The 19,158-nt window shown below is 34.5% G+C and overlaps 1 protein-coding gene and 3 long non-coding RNA genes across 4 annotated transcripts; 2 read left to right on the top strand and 2 right to left on the bottom strand.

Moving 5' to 3' along the window:
- Positions 1–255: 255 nt before the first annotated feature.
- LOC147504225 (early nodulin-like protein 9) lies at positions 256–1,363 on the top strand. The gene is made up of 2 exons (XM_086604049.1): positions 256–529; positions 736–1,363. Exons 1-2 carry the CDS (start codon positions 307–309, stop codon positions 1,029–1,031), a joined length of 519 nt encoding a protein of 172 aa, XP_086460175.1. The 5' UTR covers positions 256–306; the 3' UTR covers positions 1,032–1,363.
- A 407-nt stretch (positions 1,364–1,770) lies between these two features.
- LOC147504224 (uncharacterized) lies at positions 1,771–5,760 on the bottom strand. The gene is made up of 6 exons (XR_015193027.1): positions 5,443–5,760; positions 5,162–5,213; positions 4,683–4,754; positions 4,039–4,120; positions 3,728–3,861; positions 1,771–2,147 (listed from the first exon to the last, which is right to left on the bottom strand). It is a non-coding gene; the product is annotated as an uncharacterized LOC147504224 (long non-coding RNA).
- A 4,317-nt stretch (positions 5,761–10,077) lies between these two features.
- LOC147504223 (uncharacterized) lies at positions 10,078–11,192 on the top strand. Its single transcript, XR_015220361.1, has 3 exons — positions 10,078–10,110; positions 10,674–10,719; positions 11,134–11,192. It is a non-coding gene; the product is annotated as an uncharacterized LOC147504223 (long non-coding RNA).
- Positions 11,193–12,315: 1,123 nt separating this feature from the next.
- Positions 12,316–15,601, bottom strand: LOC147504222 (uncharacterized). The gene is made up of 2 exons (XR_015220360.1): positions 14,490–15,601; positions 12,316–12,586 (listed from the first exon to the last, which is right to left on the bottom strand). It is a non-coding gene; the product is annotated as an uncharacterized LOC147504222 (long non-coding RNA).
- Between the last annotated feature and the right edge of the window lie 3,557 nt (positions 15,602–19,158).

Here is a 19,158-nt window from a genome sequence, read left to right as displayed (position 1 = left end):
AGAATGGTATTTATTAGTAAGGTTTGAGTAGCAAAGTATATACTCCCGACCGAGATTATTAAGATATTAAAATTGGACAAAAGTGTTAAGAGAATAATTTTTTTTTTAAGTGTTTCATGATAATACTTCGCACTACACGCAAAGGCAAGAAAAATCAAAAAGTAGATGCTTGATTATTTAAACTTGCTAAAAGTGCAAGTAAGGAGGCCTATAAAACCACTAACTATGAAGGCCATCATGCTCATGCAACACTAGTAACATTCCTATCAAGTTCGTATTTTTTTTAATTTGGTGCAAATTGCCGGTATGCTTATTTTTATGATGGCCGAATTCGTTATCAATCTGAATCACCATATGAAATTGTGTCATGTACTGGGGTTATTTTTTCTTCTATTCTTGATGAAATGTATAAATGCAACTGAGTTTAAGGTTGGCGGCTCGAATGGCTGGACTGCTCCTACTAATCAAAATGCACTCAACTACAATCAATGGGCACAAAAGAATCGCTTTCAAGTTGGAGACTCTATTGGTAAGTCGATCATTTGACAGCCATGGAATACTAAGGAAATATTAAAGAAACACCAAAGGAAATTTTGTAGAAGAATTTGAAATAATAAGGTTGAACTAGATATATCAAATCGAAGTTGATTTACTATTATTAGTGTTTAACATTACGATTGATTGATTGATTGATTTATTTATTTATTTATTATTATTATTACTTTTTTTTTTAAGTGTTCGTCTACAGCTCTGAGGACTCACTGTTACAAGTAACCAGAGAAGACTACGAAAAATGCAACACGGAAAAACCCATTCGAACTTTCAAAGATGGTCACACTACAATAAAGTTCTACGAATCTGGTTCTCATTATTACTTAAGTGGAAATCGTGCCAACTGCCTCAAAAATGAGAAATTGGTTGTTTTAGTTATGGCGTATAGAGGATCTTCTAGTGGAACCTCGTCACAGATTTTAAGTTTTATTGGCGGTGCTGGAGCTTTACTTAGCTCAATACTTCCCTTAGTTATGTAGATTGCTCAAGTCAAGCAAGGGCTCCATGAATTGCACTCCATTTATATTTTTCCAAACAGATTTCCAAGTTTCTTCGATTTTCGCTTACTTGGCACACTTAAAATTTATGTATATATTATCTCAAAATTGTATTCCTGTTTCTGTTTTTTTATTTTTGCTTATGATCTCTGCATATTTCTTTTCTCTTTCTTATGTAAGACTAGAATTTAACTGGGCGCCACTCTAGTCATTAATTATGAAATGAACACATGTAAATTTAGTATTCTACACTAACTTTTAGTGGTAGAGCCGCAGAGTTATCCCTGTTTTGTAACATTTAAACTAGTGAGTGCCCGTGCCTTCGGCACGGAGTGTATAAATTATTATTATTAGGTGTATTAACATCTCTGAAATACTTATTGTAGTTGTTGTTATCTTATTATATAGTTGTAAATATTTTTTTTAGTATGCTTAGTATAGTATCGTGATTAGTTATAGGCTTGATTTTGTATATATATATATATATGTTAACAATATATCACCTGTTTTGAATATGCTCGATATTTAGTAGATGCACAAAGTCGATTCTATGTAATATAAACTAACATATATATACATTATTTGTAGTTTGATTGTTTTTTTTTGAAATGTAGGCAACATGGAAAGTGTAATCAGCCCAAAAAAACACTTAATTGGGGATGTAGTTTAGGGTAACTTTATTTACTAAATATTTCACCAAGACATTGAAAGCATTTAGAAGTAGATAAATAATGCATAAATTTGACTATCAGGGGAAATAATGGTAATAAGAAAACTCGACAGTTTCAATTTGTTTGTTGAAGGTAAGATAGTGGCAAGTGATGATCGAGTTTAACTCGTGATGTATTACAAATTAATCTATGTCGTCCATGGAATTTGAGTCCTGCTCTATATCATCATTTTTTGCAATTGGCTTCTCCCCAACCGAGACCTTTATTTTCATGTGCGACTTATAGATGTTGTTGAAAATATAATTCACTACTTTTAGATTTGTAATAATTGAGGTGCTATGGGCCTTATAAATGGTGAACTTGTCTTCAGAGAATGTTGATGGTGACTTGTTTGTATTTGGAGCTATGATTGGCAGATTATCCATTCCTGAAAAAGAAAAATATTGATTCAATCAACATATTTGAGAGGAATGAGGTAGGAATAATTCCATCGAACAAAAGTATAGATTAGTAGCAGTTGCAGTAATGATAGGTTATTATGATTAATCGGGTTAATAATAGAGGAAAAAAAATAAAACTATATAGAGTTAAAATACATACAAACATACCACAATGAAGAGGGGAAAGGAAAGGGAAACTTTTTTAACAAATTTTGTTGTTCATTTGGTTGAAAATGATTTATATAGAGTTAGAGCTTAACGTGGAACCTAAAAGTGAAACCCAGTGTTAAATAAGTTATAGTTGACTTAATTACTAATGAGTTTTGGTTATGGGTATTAATGTGCTTTGAAGTTGCACATTTTTTTTGGCGTTAAACCCTCATTTGGTTCATAACATAATGGAAGCATTAAATAATAGGTCATTCAGTTCGTTGTCCTCTGCTGTTTAGAAGCGTGATCTGTTTGCAACCACGTGGCAGTAGCATTAGGCAGTGTGTGTTTTTTTGCCGAATTTTCTTATTTTTTCAGTGTCGAAATGGTTGTGTTCTCAAACGACTGATTCCAATTGTACCCATTTTGGTTATCGAAGCTACTGAAGGCTCTATCGTAGATAATTTTGAGGTTGCTGCTATATAGAGTCTACCGAGTGTGGGCACACTCAATATTGCTATATGTGGGTTGTTATGGAAGTGGAGTTCTTGGTGGGAATTGTATGTTTGCACTAAGATGCCTCCAAACCATTATAGAGTGCAAAATACTCACTTATTTTTAAAGCACTCGCATGTCCAAACCAAACTGTTTTCTTTCACACTTCATTGAACAATATCTAGTCCTTAAAGAACAGCGCTAAAAAAAAAATCCAACTCAAGCAAACAAATAGATATCTACATTCCCACACTAAACACTGATACAACATCATCTGGTCATTAGCCTCTAGATGAAATTCCCTACCATTATATGAGTTACCAAACAAAGAACGGACAGAAGGCAATTCCGTAAAAACCAATACACTCAACTCAAAAGATATATGCATTACGCAATAAAAAACATATCCAAATCTATTATGATCAAAACAACTAATTTATTCCCATAAAGTTAACTTTGTTTCTATGTGAACTGTATATAGCCAATAATATAATACAACCAAGTTCTACCGAGTTCAAGTCCTAGAATGCAAGCAAATCATTTTGCTTACTTTTAATATTAAAAATTAGGGAAAGAGATATGCATTACCACTAGCCAATCAATGAAGAAAGCTATTACTAACTTGTGTAGTACATTTTACTTCATCACAGCTGACCAAACACACGCATGTTGAATTTACTGAGTAAAAATGAATACCCAGTGATATACTAATAATATCCCAATTTGTTTTCGCTCAAAACAACGTAGTAGGTGTCTCATTTTGCCTATACCAAAATAATTTACTAACAACAAAACAAACCCACAGGTTCTCATATACACAAACAAATAACCAAATTAAAGTAGAAAGAAAAAAAGGAATAAGAAATTCTCAAACTGTAAAAGAAAACTCGGTATATATTTCAAAAGACAGAAATTTACTAACCTTATCGATTACATGAATTTACATAACCCACAGTTGGGCCTATTTCGGGTATTACATATTCCCAAACAACAATTCAAAGCTTCAATAAGGTGAGAGAGATCTCATGCTTAGGATTATTAAACCAACACATGCACCTGCTCAAATAGTTTAAATTCTTGTTGAACATCAAAATTGATGCACATAAATCTTGTCAAAAGATACAAGTAGTTGATTTTAATAGATCAAATTCCAGTCATTCAAACACACAAAATTGATGCATATAATAACAAATTCAAGCCATAAGATAAAGTTAAAGACCGAAGCCGACTCACCAACAATCCAAACTGATAGGAGATAAACTTCTCCTTCAAAAGATGCAAACGACTTTGGAAGATTTGTAACGTGCTTCCAAACCTAATTCATTGCAAACGACAAAAAGCAAATAGTAGTAATGAACTGCAAATGTTTTTGTATGAATAATCAATGTAATCAAATAACGTCAGCAAGTTAATTTATGAGAGATGAACTTAAAATGAAATCATTTTTCATAACTACTTGGGTTAAATTGTTTCTTTGTTTTCCTTTCTTCTAAAATATTTGAAAATGTAAGGGCAACGTAGCTCTTATAGAAAATTCAGGAACATACATAACACTATACTAAATCGTGCATGTACTTCCATTCATGGATGACCAAGTGATGAGACTATCTAATCATTAGCTATTGAAACAAATTGTGATATCCAGATACGCCATTGTAGACCTGAAATGAGATTCTAATAAATAGTAACAAACAAAGAGTATGCATGCTTTTATCAGTTTATGGAATAGAATCCTAAACAAATGATTAACCAAACTTGCATATTGTTTTATCCATTTTACAACACATTGCTTTAGCATAAAAAAATAAATAGATTGTTTTGCCAAATCAAAATTAGTTGGTTAAGTAATAAGAAATCATGTTGAAGGAAAAAAATACCAAAATCGGTGGACTTGAACCATGTTTCCACAATTTTTGAAGTGATTATAGCATTACCAATTCCCGAACCATCTACAAAAAGTAAAAAACTAAACATGGGTCAAAATATGAATCATGAAAACTAACTAAAACTTGACAAACTTGTTGCAAATTAGCATGCCCCTCTATGTGTCACTTCTTCTTATGCATTTTTTTCTTCCATTCAGTCTATCGAAAGTCCTGGTGTGTTTTAAAATCCTGGTTTGTCCATATCTTTAAAATTTGATTCTCGCAATCGATTTCTATAGATGACTCCACAAAATGTAATTATCTAACTAAGTCTGAAATCCAACAAAAACACAGTAATTTATTCAAAAATAACAAATGAACTAACTAAAATTTTGAGCTTGGATACCTTCCACGAAAATCAATGTCTAGCTGCTATTGTTTCGGCATTCAAACGCCAAAAAAAAAAAAAGAGAGAGAGATAATTGTCGTGCCTATACCGAAGTTGCTGCATAAACGAAACTTATCTAGTTGGTGATTCAACATCTGTGAGAAAAGAAAAGAAAAAGTCAAATTGGTTAAGCTCGGAAGATCTTTAAGTCGGATATCCCTTACTCCCGGGATCAAGTTAACCGGCATGTTTAAATGCTCATTTGTTAAATCGCTCTTATATACAAAATTCAGGAATAATAAGGGAATATTAGTGTTGAGTTTAAACAATAACAACGAAATATATGAATAGGAATCAAGGAAATGACGTATACAACTTATATACCTTTCAATGGAAGGATTCCGCTTTCTAGATGTTGACAGTGGAGGTAGATCATCAAAACACAGGCACTCACTATGCATAACAAAGCTGTTGGGATACCAAATTCTTCAGCACCTTCCACTGGGAAGCTCATGAAAACATCTGATACAATGCAAATAACTGGAGGATTTTCTAAAAATGTTGATGCTTCGTTGAGCTTCGTGATGACATTCCGAAATGGGCCTAGGAAGTTGCTGGTCATGGAGTCACATAAATTTAGTGAAGAAGTCAACCATAAAAAGACTCATAACAACATTGTATTTGAAAGTGAAAATTTCAGTACCTTTCATATAGTAGAATGCAATTATGCTCCACCGGGTAATTCCTTAGATGCTAATGTTCTCCAATAGAATGCAAATTAGTGCCATCGGGTAATTCCTTGTGATGCAAATATTCTCCATTTAAGCAAATTAGTGACCAACTTCCCTTGCTAGAAAGCTAATCAATCAGACGACGCTAAAAACAAATCTGCTTAATATAGATAAAAGAAATTGATTGAGACATACCTGCTTGCAAGTTCCATCTTAACTTTGCCGGAGATCCAAAGTGGCGACTTTGAGAGGATGATAAAGCTTGGAGAAGCGGCCTCAATTCTTCATCAGAATTGGGGCCTCAAGGAAATAAAGTGCGTGAACCATCATCTTGAATACTTCAAAATTGCTCCATATGGCCATTAGAGGAGAGAGAAGTAGCGATATGGGGATGGGAGAAAGGAGTTCTGGTATATACCTGAGAGGGTCGAAGCACTAAGAGGTGGAGGGAGAACCCAAAAGGTTTCGAAGCTTTCACTACAAAAAAAACGACTTTACCCGACAGACTCCAGAAAGATTACCCGACGGTTTATAACCATAGGAAGTTACCAACGCCTTTTATCCGTCGGGTATTAGTTGGCCATCCATCCCCGATTGTTTTATTCTGTCCGACGGTTGCACGAGAGTTTTTAGCTATCGGCTAGTTCGACGGGCTTTAACCATTGTTTGTTTCCAATGGACACCTAAGCATGGCAGTTCTACTTAACCGTCGGCATATCTATTCAATTATCAGGCGGCAAAGATTTCACTTCCCACGCCCAAAATTTCATGAAAAATTAAACCACCCTAAAATTAAAATAATTAAGCCGACTCTAAAACTTCCGACTTTTCAACTTTCTCCTTCTTCTATTAAGCATGCCGCAATAGCCCCGATGATTACACCATTACCTCGTGAAACTCTTGAATTTCATTGGCACCACAGTCACTTCGTTCTCAACTTAAACAGGTAATTTCAATGTTTGAATATTTAGTTAATTTCAATGAATTCTAGTCAACATAGTAGAAGTAGAAAACCAAATACAAAAAAGTACGTTTCTCTTAATTTCTTTGGTGAAAGAACTTAAGAACAAGATCTTTTTTATCAAAAAAATAAAGAATAATATCTTTACTATGCAAGTGATTCTACGAGTGTGCGATGCAATGCATACAAAGACGCCATGACTCTTGCGTGCCTTTTCCTCACTGGAATTAGAGATCTTTGCTTGAAAGTTTTACTTTTGTGTTAGATGGAGGTATTTGATAATCATTTGGTTACTTTAACACCTTTCAAATTTCTTGTGTAGACAATGCAAGGAGGGTGTAATCATGAAGCGTACTTGTTGTTCCCCGTTCATTTGGATGGAACCTTATTGGACAATGCCAATTCCTTGAAAGCTGATGTTCTTCAAATATTCCGGCAGGTTGGCTTATTATTCCAAGCAATATTGCATAATTGGCTTAGCACAAATTAACAAAACCGTGTTGTGCATACATTTTATGGGAGGTGTTTGAAGGGGAGAATTTGAAGGCTTTCATAATTGGTGGGGGTTTGGTCCTCTTCTAGCAGGTAGTTGAACTTCCTTTTTCCTCCAGAATAAATTTGATGTTTATTTTGCATACCTAATGGGTCAATCAGAGCACCACAGGGAACTTGTAAACTAAATCTTATCATCCAACAAATGTAGATACGGGGGCCAAGTGTTCGTATTATGCAGGGTCCATTCTTGGTACTTTCTCTTCACATCAACATTTACGAGATGCTAAAATTGGAAAGATTTGTAATTTTCGAAAGTACCCTATATCGCGGATGCTTTCCATTAATATTTATGTCGATGCTTTGGATTTTTCATTTGCATCGATGATCTTTGCTTTCGTATTTCAGTTGTAATGGGAGTGTTTAAGGTATGCTCAAGGACCTGCTTCCAAACCAAACTAGTATCTAAAAGCTTCTGACATTACAAGTATCTTGTTCAAATAAGGACACTCGTTAGTCCTGATTAATGCTGAAGTGGATTTAGTGAAAAAAATGCTGAAGTTGATTCAAATTTGAGTAATGCAGCTCTAAATATTTTTGGTCTTCAAGATGATTTGTTATTGATCTTTCTGCAGTTACTGATGACAGGAGTAGCTGTCCTAAAAGTTGATGAGCTTGGAAGGCGACCCTTACTGATTGGAGGTGTCAGTGGCATTGTATGTTTCTCATCTCTCTTCGTCATCTTTCTTCATGAAATGTTTTATGCCATTTCAGGATACTGATAGTTGAGAAATCTTGAAAGCTCACTTTAATATCCTTCTATGTCACAAACGCTTTCCTTGCCGCTTCTCGCTGCTTACTATAAACTTCTTCAAGGTTTTCCTATCATTGCAGTAATTTCTCTGCTTCTTTATGTTGGTCGCTACCGGTGTAAAATTTTGTTTCGTCCTTTGAAACTTTCCTCACGAATGCTTTGCGAGGAACAAAAAGAAAAAAAGTAAGAAAAAAAAACACATAAATAGGAATAAGAATACGACTCTTGTTTGTACCTCGTCATTTTTGGTGAAGTCACAAGGAGAAACAAAGTAATCTTGATCTCTAATGAATCTATATAGATTTGCAGATCTCTTTATATTCTCTGCAATATGTGAAGGTTATTTTGATGACCGGACTTTGTTCTTTAATGGCTTCTTCGGATATCTTTTGGTCCTATTAGTTGGTTAATGTTGTCGAGATATTCCCTATTCGCACAAGAGGTCGTGGGATCGATCTTTGCAGTTCTCACTAACTTTGGCTCAAATGCACTTGTAACTTTTGCTTTCTCCCGGCCCCCATCGTTTTTTCTCATTCGGCACTCCTCACTATTATTTTCATGTATTTCCCCAAAGAGTTTTTCAAGGCCCATTCTTCCCAAAACGGATGATATCCCCAATTTGCCTCGCTAATGGCATGACCATGTATTTGATCCAATCGCGAGAATCATCCATGTTTCGCAATTGTATATTCTTTTGGATACTACTTACTGCAAAAAGGGGGGATATAAACTTTCACTCTCATGGAGCGACACAAAACAGTTTCACGTTTTGAGTTTTAATTTTAAATATCATAATGAACCAAGTGAGTTAATTGTTCTTAGTTTCATCGATACTTGTACTTTTGTGCTTATATCCCTCTCCATGTTATGTAACTGAAATGATTTCTCCTTCCCTCAATTAATTGATTCCACTCTTCTATATGTAGCTACAAGATCTTGGGGTGCTTACAATAAACAAAGAAGTTGAAGCAAAGATGAGCTCCTCGAGTATGCCCACACTGGATATTTGGCTTGAGTTGACCAAAACCTGCAAAGGTGTGAAACATTATGTGTGAAACCATTTCGAGATGGATGCTATCTTTGGAGTTGCGAGATTATGGTATGACCAACGTATATAATTATGACATTTTTCGATCTTTGTTGTAGTTCAACTCTTACGGTGATGACCGTGTTGTTTTTGCGGCTCCCCGATAGACCTTGCGGTGTATGCAAATGCTTTGAGGGATTGTCTTCTACGGATTCCTTCGAACAGTCTATCAAAGGTGTCAACAACTTTTTTATTTTTAGATCAATTAAACCTGACTTTCTATTAGGTCTCCGGTCATCCTGTCTTCACGAATACAGCTTTCCTTTAATACACATTAGGCTCCAACTTTCTGTTTTTGATAACAGTAGTTTGGCGCAACAATTTAACTGTTTAGTAACTGGAATAATTCATCTTATGTGTGAAAACAAACAAAGAAGTTTAGTCCTCAAATCTACACATGCATTCTCTGTGAGGTCACATATGAATTAAGTGTTGACTTTGTTAGCTTTTTTTATGTTTATGATCAAAATCCGATAATCGTACGCTGAAATAGTTTAGAGCACCTTGATTTTACATGCATTATTCCTACATCATAATGTAGAGATCAGTTATGTGAATGCTTGTTGATTTGAGTTGTGTATTGTATATAGGAAGACACATAATTTGTCTATAATATCTTGAAGGACTGATGTTATGTGAAAATAAAAATGGTAATTTTTCTCTATTGATTCTGAACGATTTTATTTCTCCTCCAAAAACAAATTCTTAGGCACATGGAGTCATTGAGTTGCCAAATCCTCCTCCAGAGCTGCTACTATTTGAACTTTTTGTTGAAACTGATGAGATAATCATTTCATCGAAATCACCAAGTGAAAATTCACACCACCTCATATGGAAAGGAAACAGTAGATGGGTTGAAATTACTTGTTGGTGTTATTGGGAAGCGTGGAGCTATGCAATCTCTAAGTCCCAGTGTCTTTGTTAAGGAATCACGGTGACATTTTATCTCTTGAGGAGAAATTTCAAGGTACTACTTTATGAATGTTGGTTCTTGATTGCACATGTTAAACCGATGCCTTAGTTGTATTACCTTCGTTTCGATGGATTTGAAACCAAAATCATTGTAAGCCTACTTACATATTGCTTGTTAGTCTATGAAAATTAAGGAAAAAGGAGAGAAGAAGAGAGAAAAGAAAATGTTTTGCGTGATAGTGGCACCCATTAGATGATAGGATTAAGCTCGGGCTTGAAACTTTTGAGATCTTTATACCTTCACAAATATGTCTTTGAACATATTAGGAGTTTCATCATCCCCCAATAAAATGGAAGTATTTTTTTTTTAATTCTAGAAGTACTCAACTAAGGGGAATGTATCCTCACCTCGGCTTGCATGTGCTAAAACTGGAGTAAATTTGATTGGCGTCTTTTGTTAATTATGAATGTTGTGAAGTAATATCTTTTGAAGATCTATGAAAGAGGCATTTAGAATTTATAAAAAGAAATTTTGTTGCGAATGGTCTAATTATATCAATTATGTAAATTTGGTTTTGTTCTATGTGCCTTAAAGTCTGCTGATACTTGATTTTACAGGTGGAACTGGCATCAATCTAACTCCGCCGCCATCCTCAATTATGAGGTTCATCAAAAAAACCTTTGATTTTATGGAAATTGAATTCCTTGTCCATAATTTCTTTTTAATTTAATATTTAAACAGAAAAGTTTGTCGGTTTAAATCTTTGAAACAAGTGCCCGATGAAAATAATCAGAAAATTTTCCAACTGTTAACCTGATAAAATGTGGTGGGATTTGAGCCTGAGCAGGTAGACTCCACATGATTCTAATCATGCGTGATTGTTTCTTGAGAAGGCCCCTTATTAACATTTCTTGAACTATTTGCCAAACACATCCTTTTTTTTAGAGAGAAAATAGGAGCTCGACTGTTAGCAACTTGTTCAACTATTCCTGATACTCCTTTGGAAATTTCAAGTTAACAATTATATTATTCATGTCTACTCACATCCCAGCTTTGTTTTTTCTTCTCTTGTACCAGTAATGAAGCCCTAGAAAGATGTAAACAGAGAATAGAACTTATTGCAAACACTTTCGAACTAATGTAATGTTGGGATACCTGAAACAATTATTATAAGATTTTTTTTAAAAAATAAAGAACTAATACCCGACGGATAAAAACTGTCTAGTAGCAAACTACCCGACGACTAGCAGCTGGCATATCCGACAGCTGGTGACAGCTGGTCTAACCGACGGTTCATAACAGCAGAACTATCCGACGATTTTTAACAACAGTAACTATCCGACGGTTATTGACAGCCGGCATAACCGACGGTTATTAACAGTAGGAATGTCCATCGGCAAAGATCTTCAACCCCGACGGCCTGTTTTGACCAATAAAAACCGTCGGAAGCCTATGCCGACTGAGCATTTTCCGACGGTCTTGCGACAGTTTTGGTATGTCGGGTAATACCTTTCGCGACAGCCATAGTCAGTCGGGTAAAGTCGTTCTTTTGGTAGTGTTTTCACCAAGTTCCCAATTAAATTCTAATCTCGGAGAAAAAAAGGTTTTGATACGAAGGTTTTCACATTTGATTTATTGCCCCTAATCTCACGTGGCGGAATGGTGGCCCTCCGATTTATACCCGCTTAAAACGAATTCCAGCCGTTGGTCATAAAACTTCCCTCCTTTGTTATATTAGACTAGTGAGTGCCCGTGCCTTCGGCACGAAGTGTATAAATTATTATTATTAGGTGTATTAACATCTCTAAAATACTTATTGTAGTTGTTGTTACCTTATTATATAGTTGTAATTTTTTTTTTAGTATGCTTAGTATAGTATCGTGATTAGTTATAGGCTTGATTTTGTGTATATATATATAATATATGTTAACAATATATCACCTGTTTTGAATATGCTTGATATTTATTAGATGCACAAAGTCGATTCTATGTAATATAAACTAACATATACATTATTTGTAGTTTGATTGTTTTTTTGAAATGTAGGCAACATGGAAAGTGTAATCAGCCCAAAAAAACACTTACTTGGGGATGTAGTTTAGGGTAACTTTATTTACTAAATATTTCACTAAGGCATTGAAAGCATTTAGAAGTAGATAAATAATGCATAAATTTGACTATCAGGGGAAATAATGGTAATAAGAAAACTCGACAGTTTCAATTTGTTTGTTGAAGGTAAGATAGTGGCAAGTGATGATCGAGTTTAACTCGTGATGTATTACAAATTAATCTATGTCGTCCATGGAATTTGAGTCCTGCTTTATATCATCATTTTTTGCAATTGGCTTCTCCCCAACTGAGACCTTTATTTTCATGTGCAACTTATAGATGTTGTCGAAAATATAATTCACTACTTTTAGATTTGTAATAATTGAGGTGCTATGGGCCTTATAAATGGTGAATTTGTCTTCAGAGGATGTTGATGGTGACTTGCTTATATTTGGAGCTATGATTGGCAGATTATCCATTCCTGAAAAAGAAAAATATTGATTCAATCAACATATTTGAGAGGAATGAGGTAGGAATAATTCCATCGAACAAAAGTATAGATTAGTAGCAGTTGCAGTAATGATATGTTATTATGATTAATCGGGTTAATAATAGAGGGAAAAAAATAAAACTATTTAGAAAGAAAGAATTTAAAATACATACAAACATACCACAATGAAGAGGGGAAAGGAAAGGGAAACTTTTTTAACAAATTTTGCTGTTCATTTGGTTGAAAATGATTTATATAGAGTTAGAGCTTAACGTGGAACCTAAAAGTGAAACCCAGTGTTAAATAAGTTATAATTGACTTAATTACTAATGAGTTTTGGTTATGGGTATTAATGTGCTTTGAAGTTGCACATTTTTTTTGGCGTTAAACCCTCATTTTGTTCATAGCATAATGGAAGCATTAAATAATAGGTCATTCAGTTCGTTGTATTCTGCTGTTTAGAAGCGTGATCTGTTTGCAACCACGTGGCAGTAGCATTAGGCAGTGTGTTTTTTTGCCGAATTTTCTTATTTTTTCAGTGTCGAAATGGTTGTGTTCTCGAACGACTGATTTCAATTGTACCCATTTTGGTTATCAAAGCTACTGAAGGCTCTATCGTAGATAATTTTGAGGTTGCTGCTATATAGAGTCTACTGAGTGTGGGCACACTCAATATTGCTATATGTGGGTTGTTATGGAAGTGGAGTTCTTGGCTGGGGAATTGTATGTTTGCACTAAGATGCCTCCAAACCAGTATAGAGTGCAAAGTACTCACTTATTTTTAAAGCACTCGCATGTCCAGACCAAACTTCTTTTCTTTCACACTTCATTGAACAATATCTAGTCCTTAAAGAATAGCACTAAAAAAAAATCCAACTCAAGCAAACAGATAGATATCTACATTCCCACACTAAACACTGATACAACATCATCTGGTCATTAGCCTCTTGATGAAATCCCCTACCATTATATGAGTTACCAAACAAAGAACGGACAGAAGGCAATTCCGTAAAAACCAATACACTCAACTCAAAAGATATATGCATTACGCAATAAAAAAACATATCCAAATATATTATGATCAAAACAACTAATTTATTCCCATAAAGTTAACTTTGTTTCTATGTGAACTGTATATAGCCAATAATATAATACAACCAAGTTCTACCGAGTTCAAGTCCTAGAATGAAAGCAAATCATTTTGCTTACTTTTAATATTAAAAATTAGGGAAAGAGATATGCATTACCACTGGCCAATCAATGAAGAAAGCTATTACTAACTTGTGTAGTACATTTTACTTCATCGCAGCTGACCAAACACACGCATGTTGAATTTACTGAGTAAAAATGAATACCCAGTGATATACTAATAATATCCCAATTTGTTTTCGCTCAAAACAACGCAGTAGGTGTCTCATTTTGCCTACACCAAAATAATTTACTAACAACAAAACAAACCCACAGGTACTCATATACACAAACAGAGAACCGAATTAAAGTAGAAAGAAAAAAAGGAATAAGAAATTCTCAAACTGTAAAAGAAAACTCGGTATATATTTTAAAAGACAGAAATTTACTAACCTTACCGATTGCATGAATTTACATAACCCACAGTTGGGCCTATTTCGGGTATTACATATTCCCAAACAACAATTCAAAGCTTCGCAAGGCAGGCAGAGAGATCTTATGCTTAGGATTATTAAACCAACACATGCACCTGCTCAAATAGTTTAAATTCTTGTTGAACATCAAAATTGATGCACATAAATCTTGTCAAAAGATACAAGTAGTTGATTTTAATAGATCAAATTCAAGTCATTCAAACACACGAAATTAATGCATATAATAACAAATTCAAGCCATAAGATAAAGTTGAAGACCGAAGCCGACTCACCAACAATCCAAACTGATAGGAGATAAACTTCTCCTTCAAAAGATGCAAACGACTTTGGAAGATTTGTAACGTGCTTCCAATCCTAATTCATTGCAAACGACAAAAAGCAAATAGTAGTAACGAACTGCAAATGTTTTTGTATGAATAATCAATGTAATCAAATAACGTCAGCAAGTTAATTTATGAGAGATGAACTTAAAATGAAATCATTTTTCATAACTACTTGGGTTAAATTGTTTCTTTGTTTTCCTTTCTTCTAAAATATCTGAAAATGTAAGGGCAATGTAGCTCTTATAGAAAATTCAGAAACATACATAACACTATACTAAATCGTGCATGCACTTCCATTCATGGATGACCAAGTGATGAGACTATCTAATCATTAGCTATTGAAACAAATTGTGATATCCAGATACGCCATTGTAGACCTGAAATGAGATTCTAATAAACAGTAACAAACAAAGAGTATGCATGCTTTTATCAGTTTATGGAATAGAATCCTAAACAAATGATTAACCAAACTTGCATATTGTTTTATCCATTTTACAACACATTGCTTTAGCATAAAAAAATAATTAGATTGTTTTGCCAAATCAAAATCAGTTGGTCAAGTAATAAGAAATCATGTTGAAGGAAAAAAATACCAAAATCGGAGGACTTGAACCATGTTTCCACCATTTTTGAAGTGATTATAGCATTACCAATTCCCGAACCATCTACAAAAAGTAAAAAACTAAACATGGGTCAAAATATGAATCATGAAAACTAACTAAAACTTGACAAACTTGTTGCAAATTAGCATGCCCCTATGTGTGTCACTTCTTCTTATGCATTTTTTTTTTCCATTCAGTCTATCGAAAGTCCTGGTGTGTTTTAAAATCCTGGTTTGTCCATATCTTTAAAATTTGATTCTCGCAATCGATTTCTATAGATGACTCCACAAAATGTAATTATCTAACTAAGTCTGAAATCCAACAAAAACACTGTAATTTATTCAAAAATAACAAATGAACTAACTAAAATTTTGAGCTTGGATACCTTCCACGAAAATCAATGTCTAGCTGCTATTGTTTCGGCATTCAAACGCCAAAAGAGAGAGAGAGAGAGAGAGAGAGAGAGAGAGAGAGAGAGAGAGAGAGAGAGAGAGAGAGAGAGAGAGAGAGAGAGAGAGAGAGAGAGAGAGAGAGAGAGAGAGAGAGAGAGAGAGAGAGAACTTATCTAGTTGGTGATTCAACATCTAGTTGGTGAGAAAACAAGAAAAGAAAAGAAAAAGTCAAATTGGTTAAGCTCGGAAGATCTTTAAGTCGGATATCCCTTACTCCCGGGATCAAGTTGACCGGCATGTTTAAATGCTCATTTGTTAAATCGCTCTTATATACAAAATTCAGGAATAATAAGGGAATATTAGTGTTGAGTTTAAACAATAACAACGAAATATATGAATAGGAATCAAGGAAATGACGTATACAGCTTATATACCTTTCAATGGAAGGATTCCGCTTTCTAGATGTTGACAGTGGAGGTAGATCATCAAAACACAAGCACTCACTGTGCATAACAAAGCTGTTGGGATACCAAATTCTTGCCAGACTTCCTTTGGGAAGCTCATGAAAACATCTGATACAATGCAAATAACTGGAGGATTTTCTAAAAATGTTGATGCTTCGTTGAGCTTCGTGATGACATTCCGAAATGGGCCTAGGAAGTTGCTGGTCATGGAGTCACATAAATTTATTGAAGAAGTCAACCATAAAAAGACTCATAACAACATTGTATTTGAAAGTGAAAATTTCAGTACCTTTCATACAGTAGAATGCAATTATGCTCCATCGGGTAATTCCTTAGATGCTAATGTTCTCCAGTAGAATGCAAATTAGTGCCATCGGCTAATTCCTTGTGATGCAAATATTCTCCATTTAAGCAAATTAGTGACCAACTTCCCTTGCTATAAAGCTAATCAATCAGACGACGCTAAAAACAAATCTGCTTAATATAGATAAAAGAAATTGATTGAGACATACCTGCTTGCAAGTTCGATCTTAACTTTGCCGGAGATCCAAAGTGGCGACTTTGAGAGGATGATAAACCTTGGAGAGGCGGCCTCAATTCTTCATCAGAATTGGGGCCTCAAGGAAATAAAGTGCATGAACCGTCATCTTGAATACCTCAAAATCGCTCCATATGGCCATTAGAGGAGAGAGAAGTAGCAATATGGGGATGGGAGAAAGGAGTTCTGGTATATACCTGAGAGGGTTGAAGCACTGAGAGGTGGAGGGAGAACACAAAAGGTTTCGAAGCTTTTCACCAAGTTCCCAATTAAATTCTAATCTCGGAGAACAAAAGGTTTGGATACGAAGGGTTTCACATTTGATTTATTGCCCCTAATCTCACGTGGCGGAACGGTGGCCCTCGATTTATACCCGCTTAAAATGAATCCCAGCCGTTGGTCATAAAACTTCCCTCCCTTGTTATATTAGATTGAAACTCTGTCATTATATATGATACCATTAGGCATTAATTAAATCTGCAACAGAAAATCATCTTGGCTTAGTATATGTACTTCTGAGAACAATTTGTTCATCCATAAGTAAAGTGTAGACTCGTTCACTCAAGTTATTACTAATAGCATATCTAATTACTATGTAGCCACTTTGAAACACAATGTAGTCTGGGCAACCACATGTCTTCTTCATAGCGTCCATGCCACTTAAAAAATAATACTATTAAATTATATTTGTGGTGCTACTTAGCTTCAATGTTTTTTGCTCTTTTGATATTGTTCTTCATGTCATGGTAATGAGAAACCACCGATCACTCGGATAAATCGCTTTTTCTGGAGTTTAATGGGAATATGCAACTTTCTTTGTAGTGTGGATGCCACTTTGAAAACATTAATCTTCTAAATAAGTTCAATCGTAGTACTCTTTCAATGTGTTTTGATACTGATGTTCATGCATTGTGATTGAGAAACTACTTAAAATAGAATATGCAAATTACGAGACTCCTTATGAGCATGCTTCTAGGAGCTGAGCAATAGTAGAAATACCATGAATCCAATATCTCCGAAAATAAAATCCACATACCCGGCCGGGCAAGTAAAAATAAAAAAAATAAAAATGATGAAGTCATTATCGTGGTAAAGAGAGTGATTAAGAACCAACTTACCAGATAAGAGAGGGAATTGAAGAGAGATATGATGTCATGTCGTGGTAAAAAAGTGTAGATATGATCTGGTGATATTCAAGATGGAGATATCTTTGCTTACGACATAAAGCTCTTTGCATGCGAAGTTAAGAGTTTTAATTGGGCAGAACATGTTTTATTAAAGTGTGTTATTAGAGTTTAACCACAACGTTAGATCTTAGTAAAACTGTTTTTACGCCAAGGGGAGGGTTTAAACAAATGTTAGCATGTGCATGTCTAAAATCTAGATCAGTTAGAGCATCTTGATGAAGAAGGTCTATATATAGGTTGTGATGTCTAAGAACACTTTCTTACTTATGCTCTAAGATCACACAATAAAATGAATGAAGGGAACATAATCAGAGAAGAAGATGAAGTGAATATTTGTTTTATTAAAAATGGTGATAACAGTTTACAATTTCTCTCTTTGTTCCTCTCTATTTCTCTCTCCTCTTTACAATGATTTTTTGGATAATGAATGAATGAATTTCTGATGCTCTTCCAGTCTTTATATAGTGTCCTAATTTGGCTTGGACCCAGTCAATCTTTGACACGTGTCCTTGCTTTTCTTTCCCGTTTTCCGCTTTCTACCTGCAACACAATTTAAACACCCATGAGTTTTACCGAGATATTGCCAATATCTCGAGTTCTAAAACACCGAAACGAACATGCGTTTATAGGTACGATATTTTCCCACTACATCGCCCCCTCTCGAAATTTTGAAATTTCCTTCAAAATTTCAACTTTTTGAGAAGCAATTATACCAAATAACGGATATGAAAACTATCGGGCCCAAGCAACCACCCGGTCCAATATTTCAAAAATATAAATTTAAATCTCTTTAGCTTCTTCAGTACGCTTCCCAAACACACAATCTCTTTAGCTTCTTCAGTATGCCTCCAAACACCCAAAAAACTCTGGTTTTCTTCTTCTTCAACTTTCCAGAACTCATCCCTCTTGCAATCCATAAGGTATGCTCTTTCATCCTGCACTTTGTTAACCTTTCTAACAAATGCATTGATATACTTGCTTTAGTAATAATAGATACGATATTTTATCTTAGCTTTAGTTGTTTACATCTGAATCCCTTAATTGTGCATGTCCGCGTGTGCTAATGCTTATGCAATGACATATATTACTACCTTGAACTTCAAAACATATAAAAGTTTGAATCTTTTTATTCCTACCATTATTTTTATCTTTTTGTTTGTTCTAGCTTTACTATCAGCATGTATCACAATATTTCCGATATTATTTTATTCCGATATAACTCTATTCATCTGTATCTCCAATGATTCAATTCTCATATCGACCTTGCCAATACTACAATATCATGCAGCTAATAACATTATAAATATTGAATTGCCGATATTAAAAATACCTTTGTCCTTCCTTCTTTGTGTATAGTCATTTCAATGGCCAGTGAATATATCATCTCTGATGCTAGTCTCCCTTCTGAAGATACCATATCGGATAGCATTCTTTC

Source organism: Coptis chinensis, chromosome 4 (assembly GCF_015680905.1).
Source record: "Coptis chinensis isolate HL-2020 chromosome 4, ASM1568090v1, whole genome shotgun sequence".
NCBI lineage: Eukaryota > Viridiplantae > Streptophyta > Magnoliopsida > Ranunculales > Ranunculaceae > Coptis > Coptis chinensis.
The sequence above is the reverse complement of the archived record's forward strand: the minus strand, read 5'-3'. Positions and strand labels throughout refer to the sequence as shown.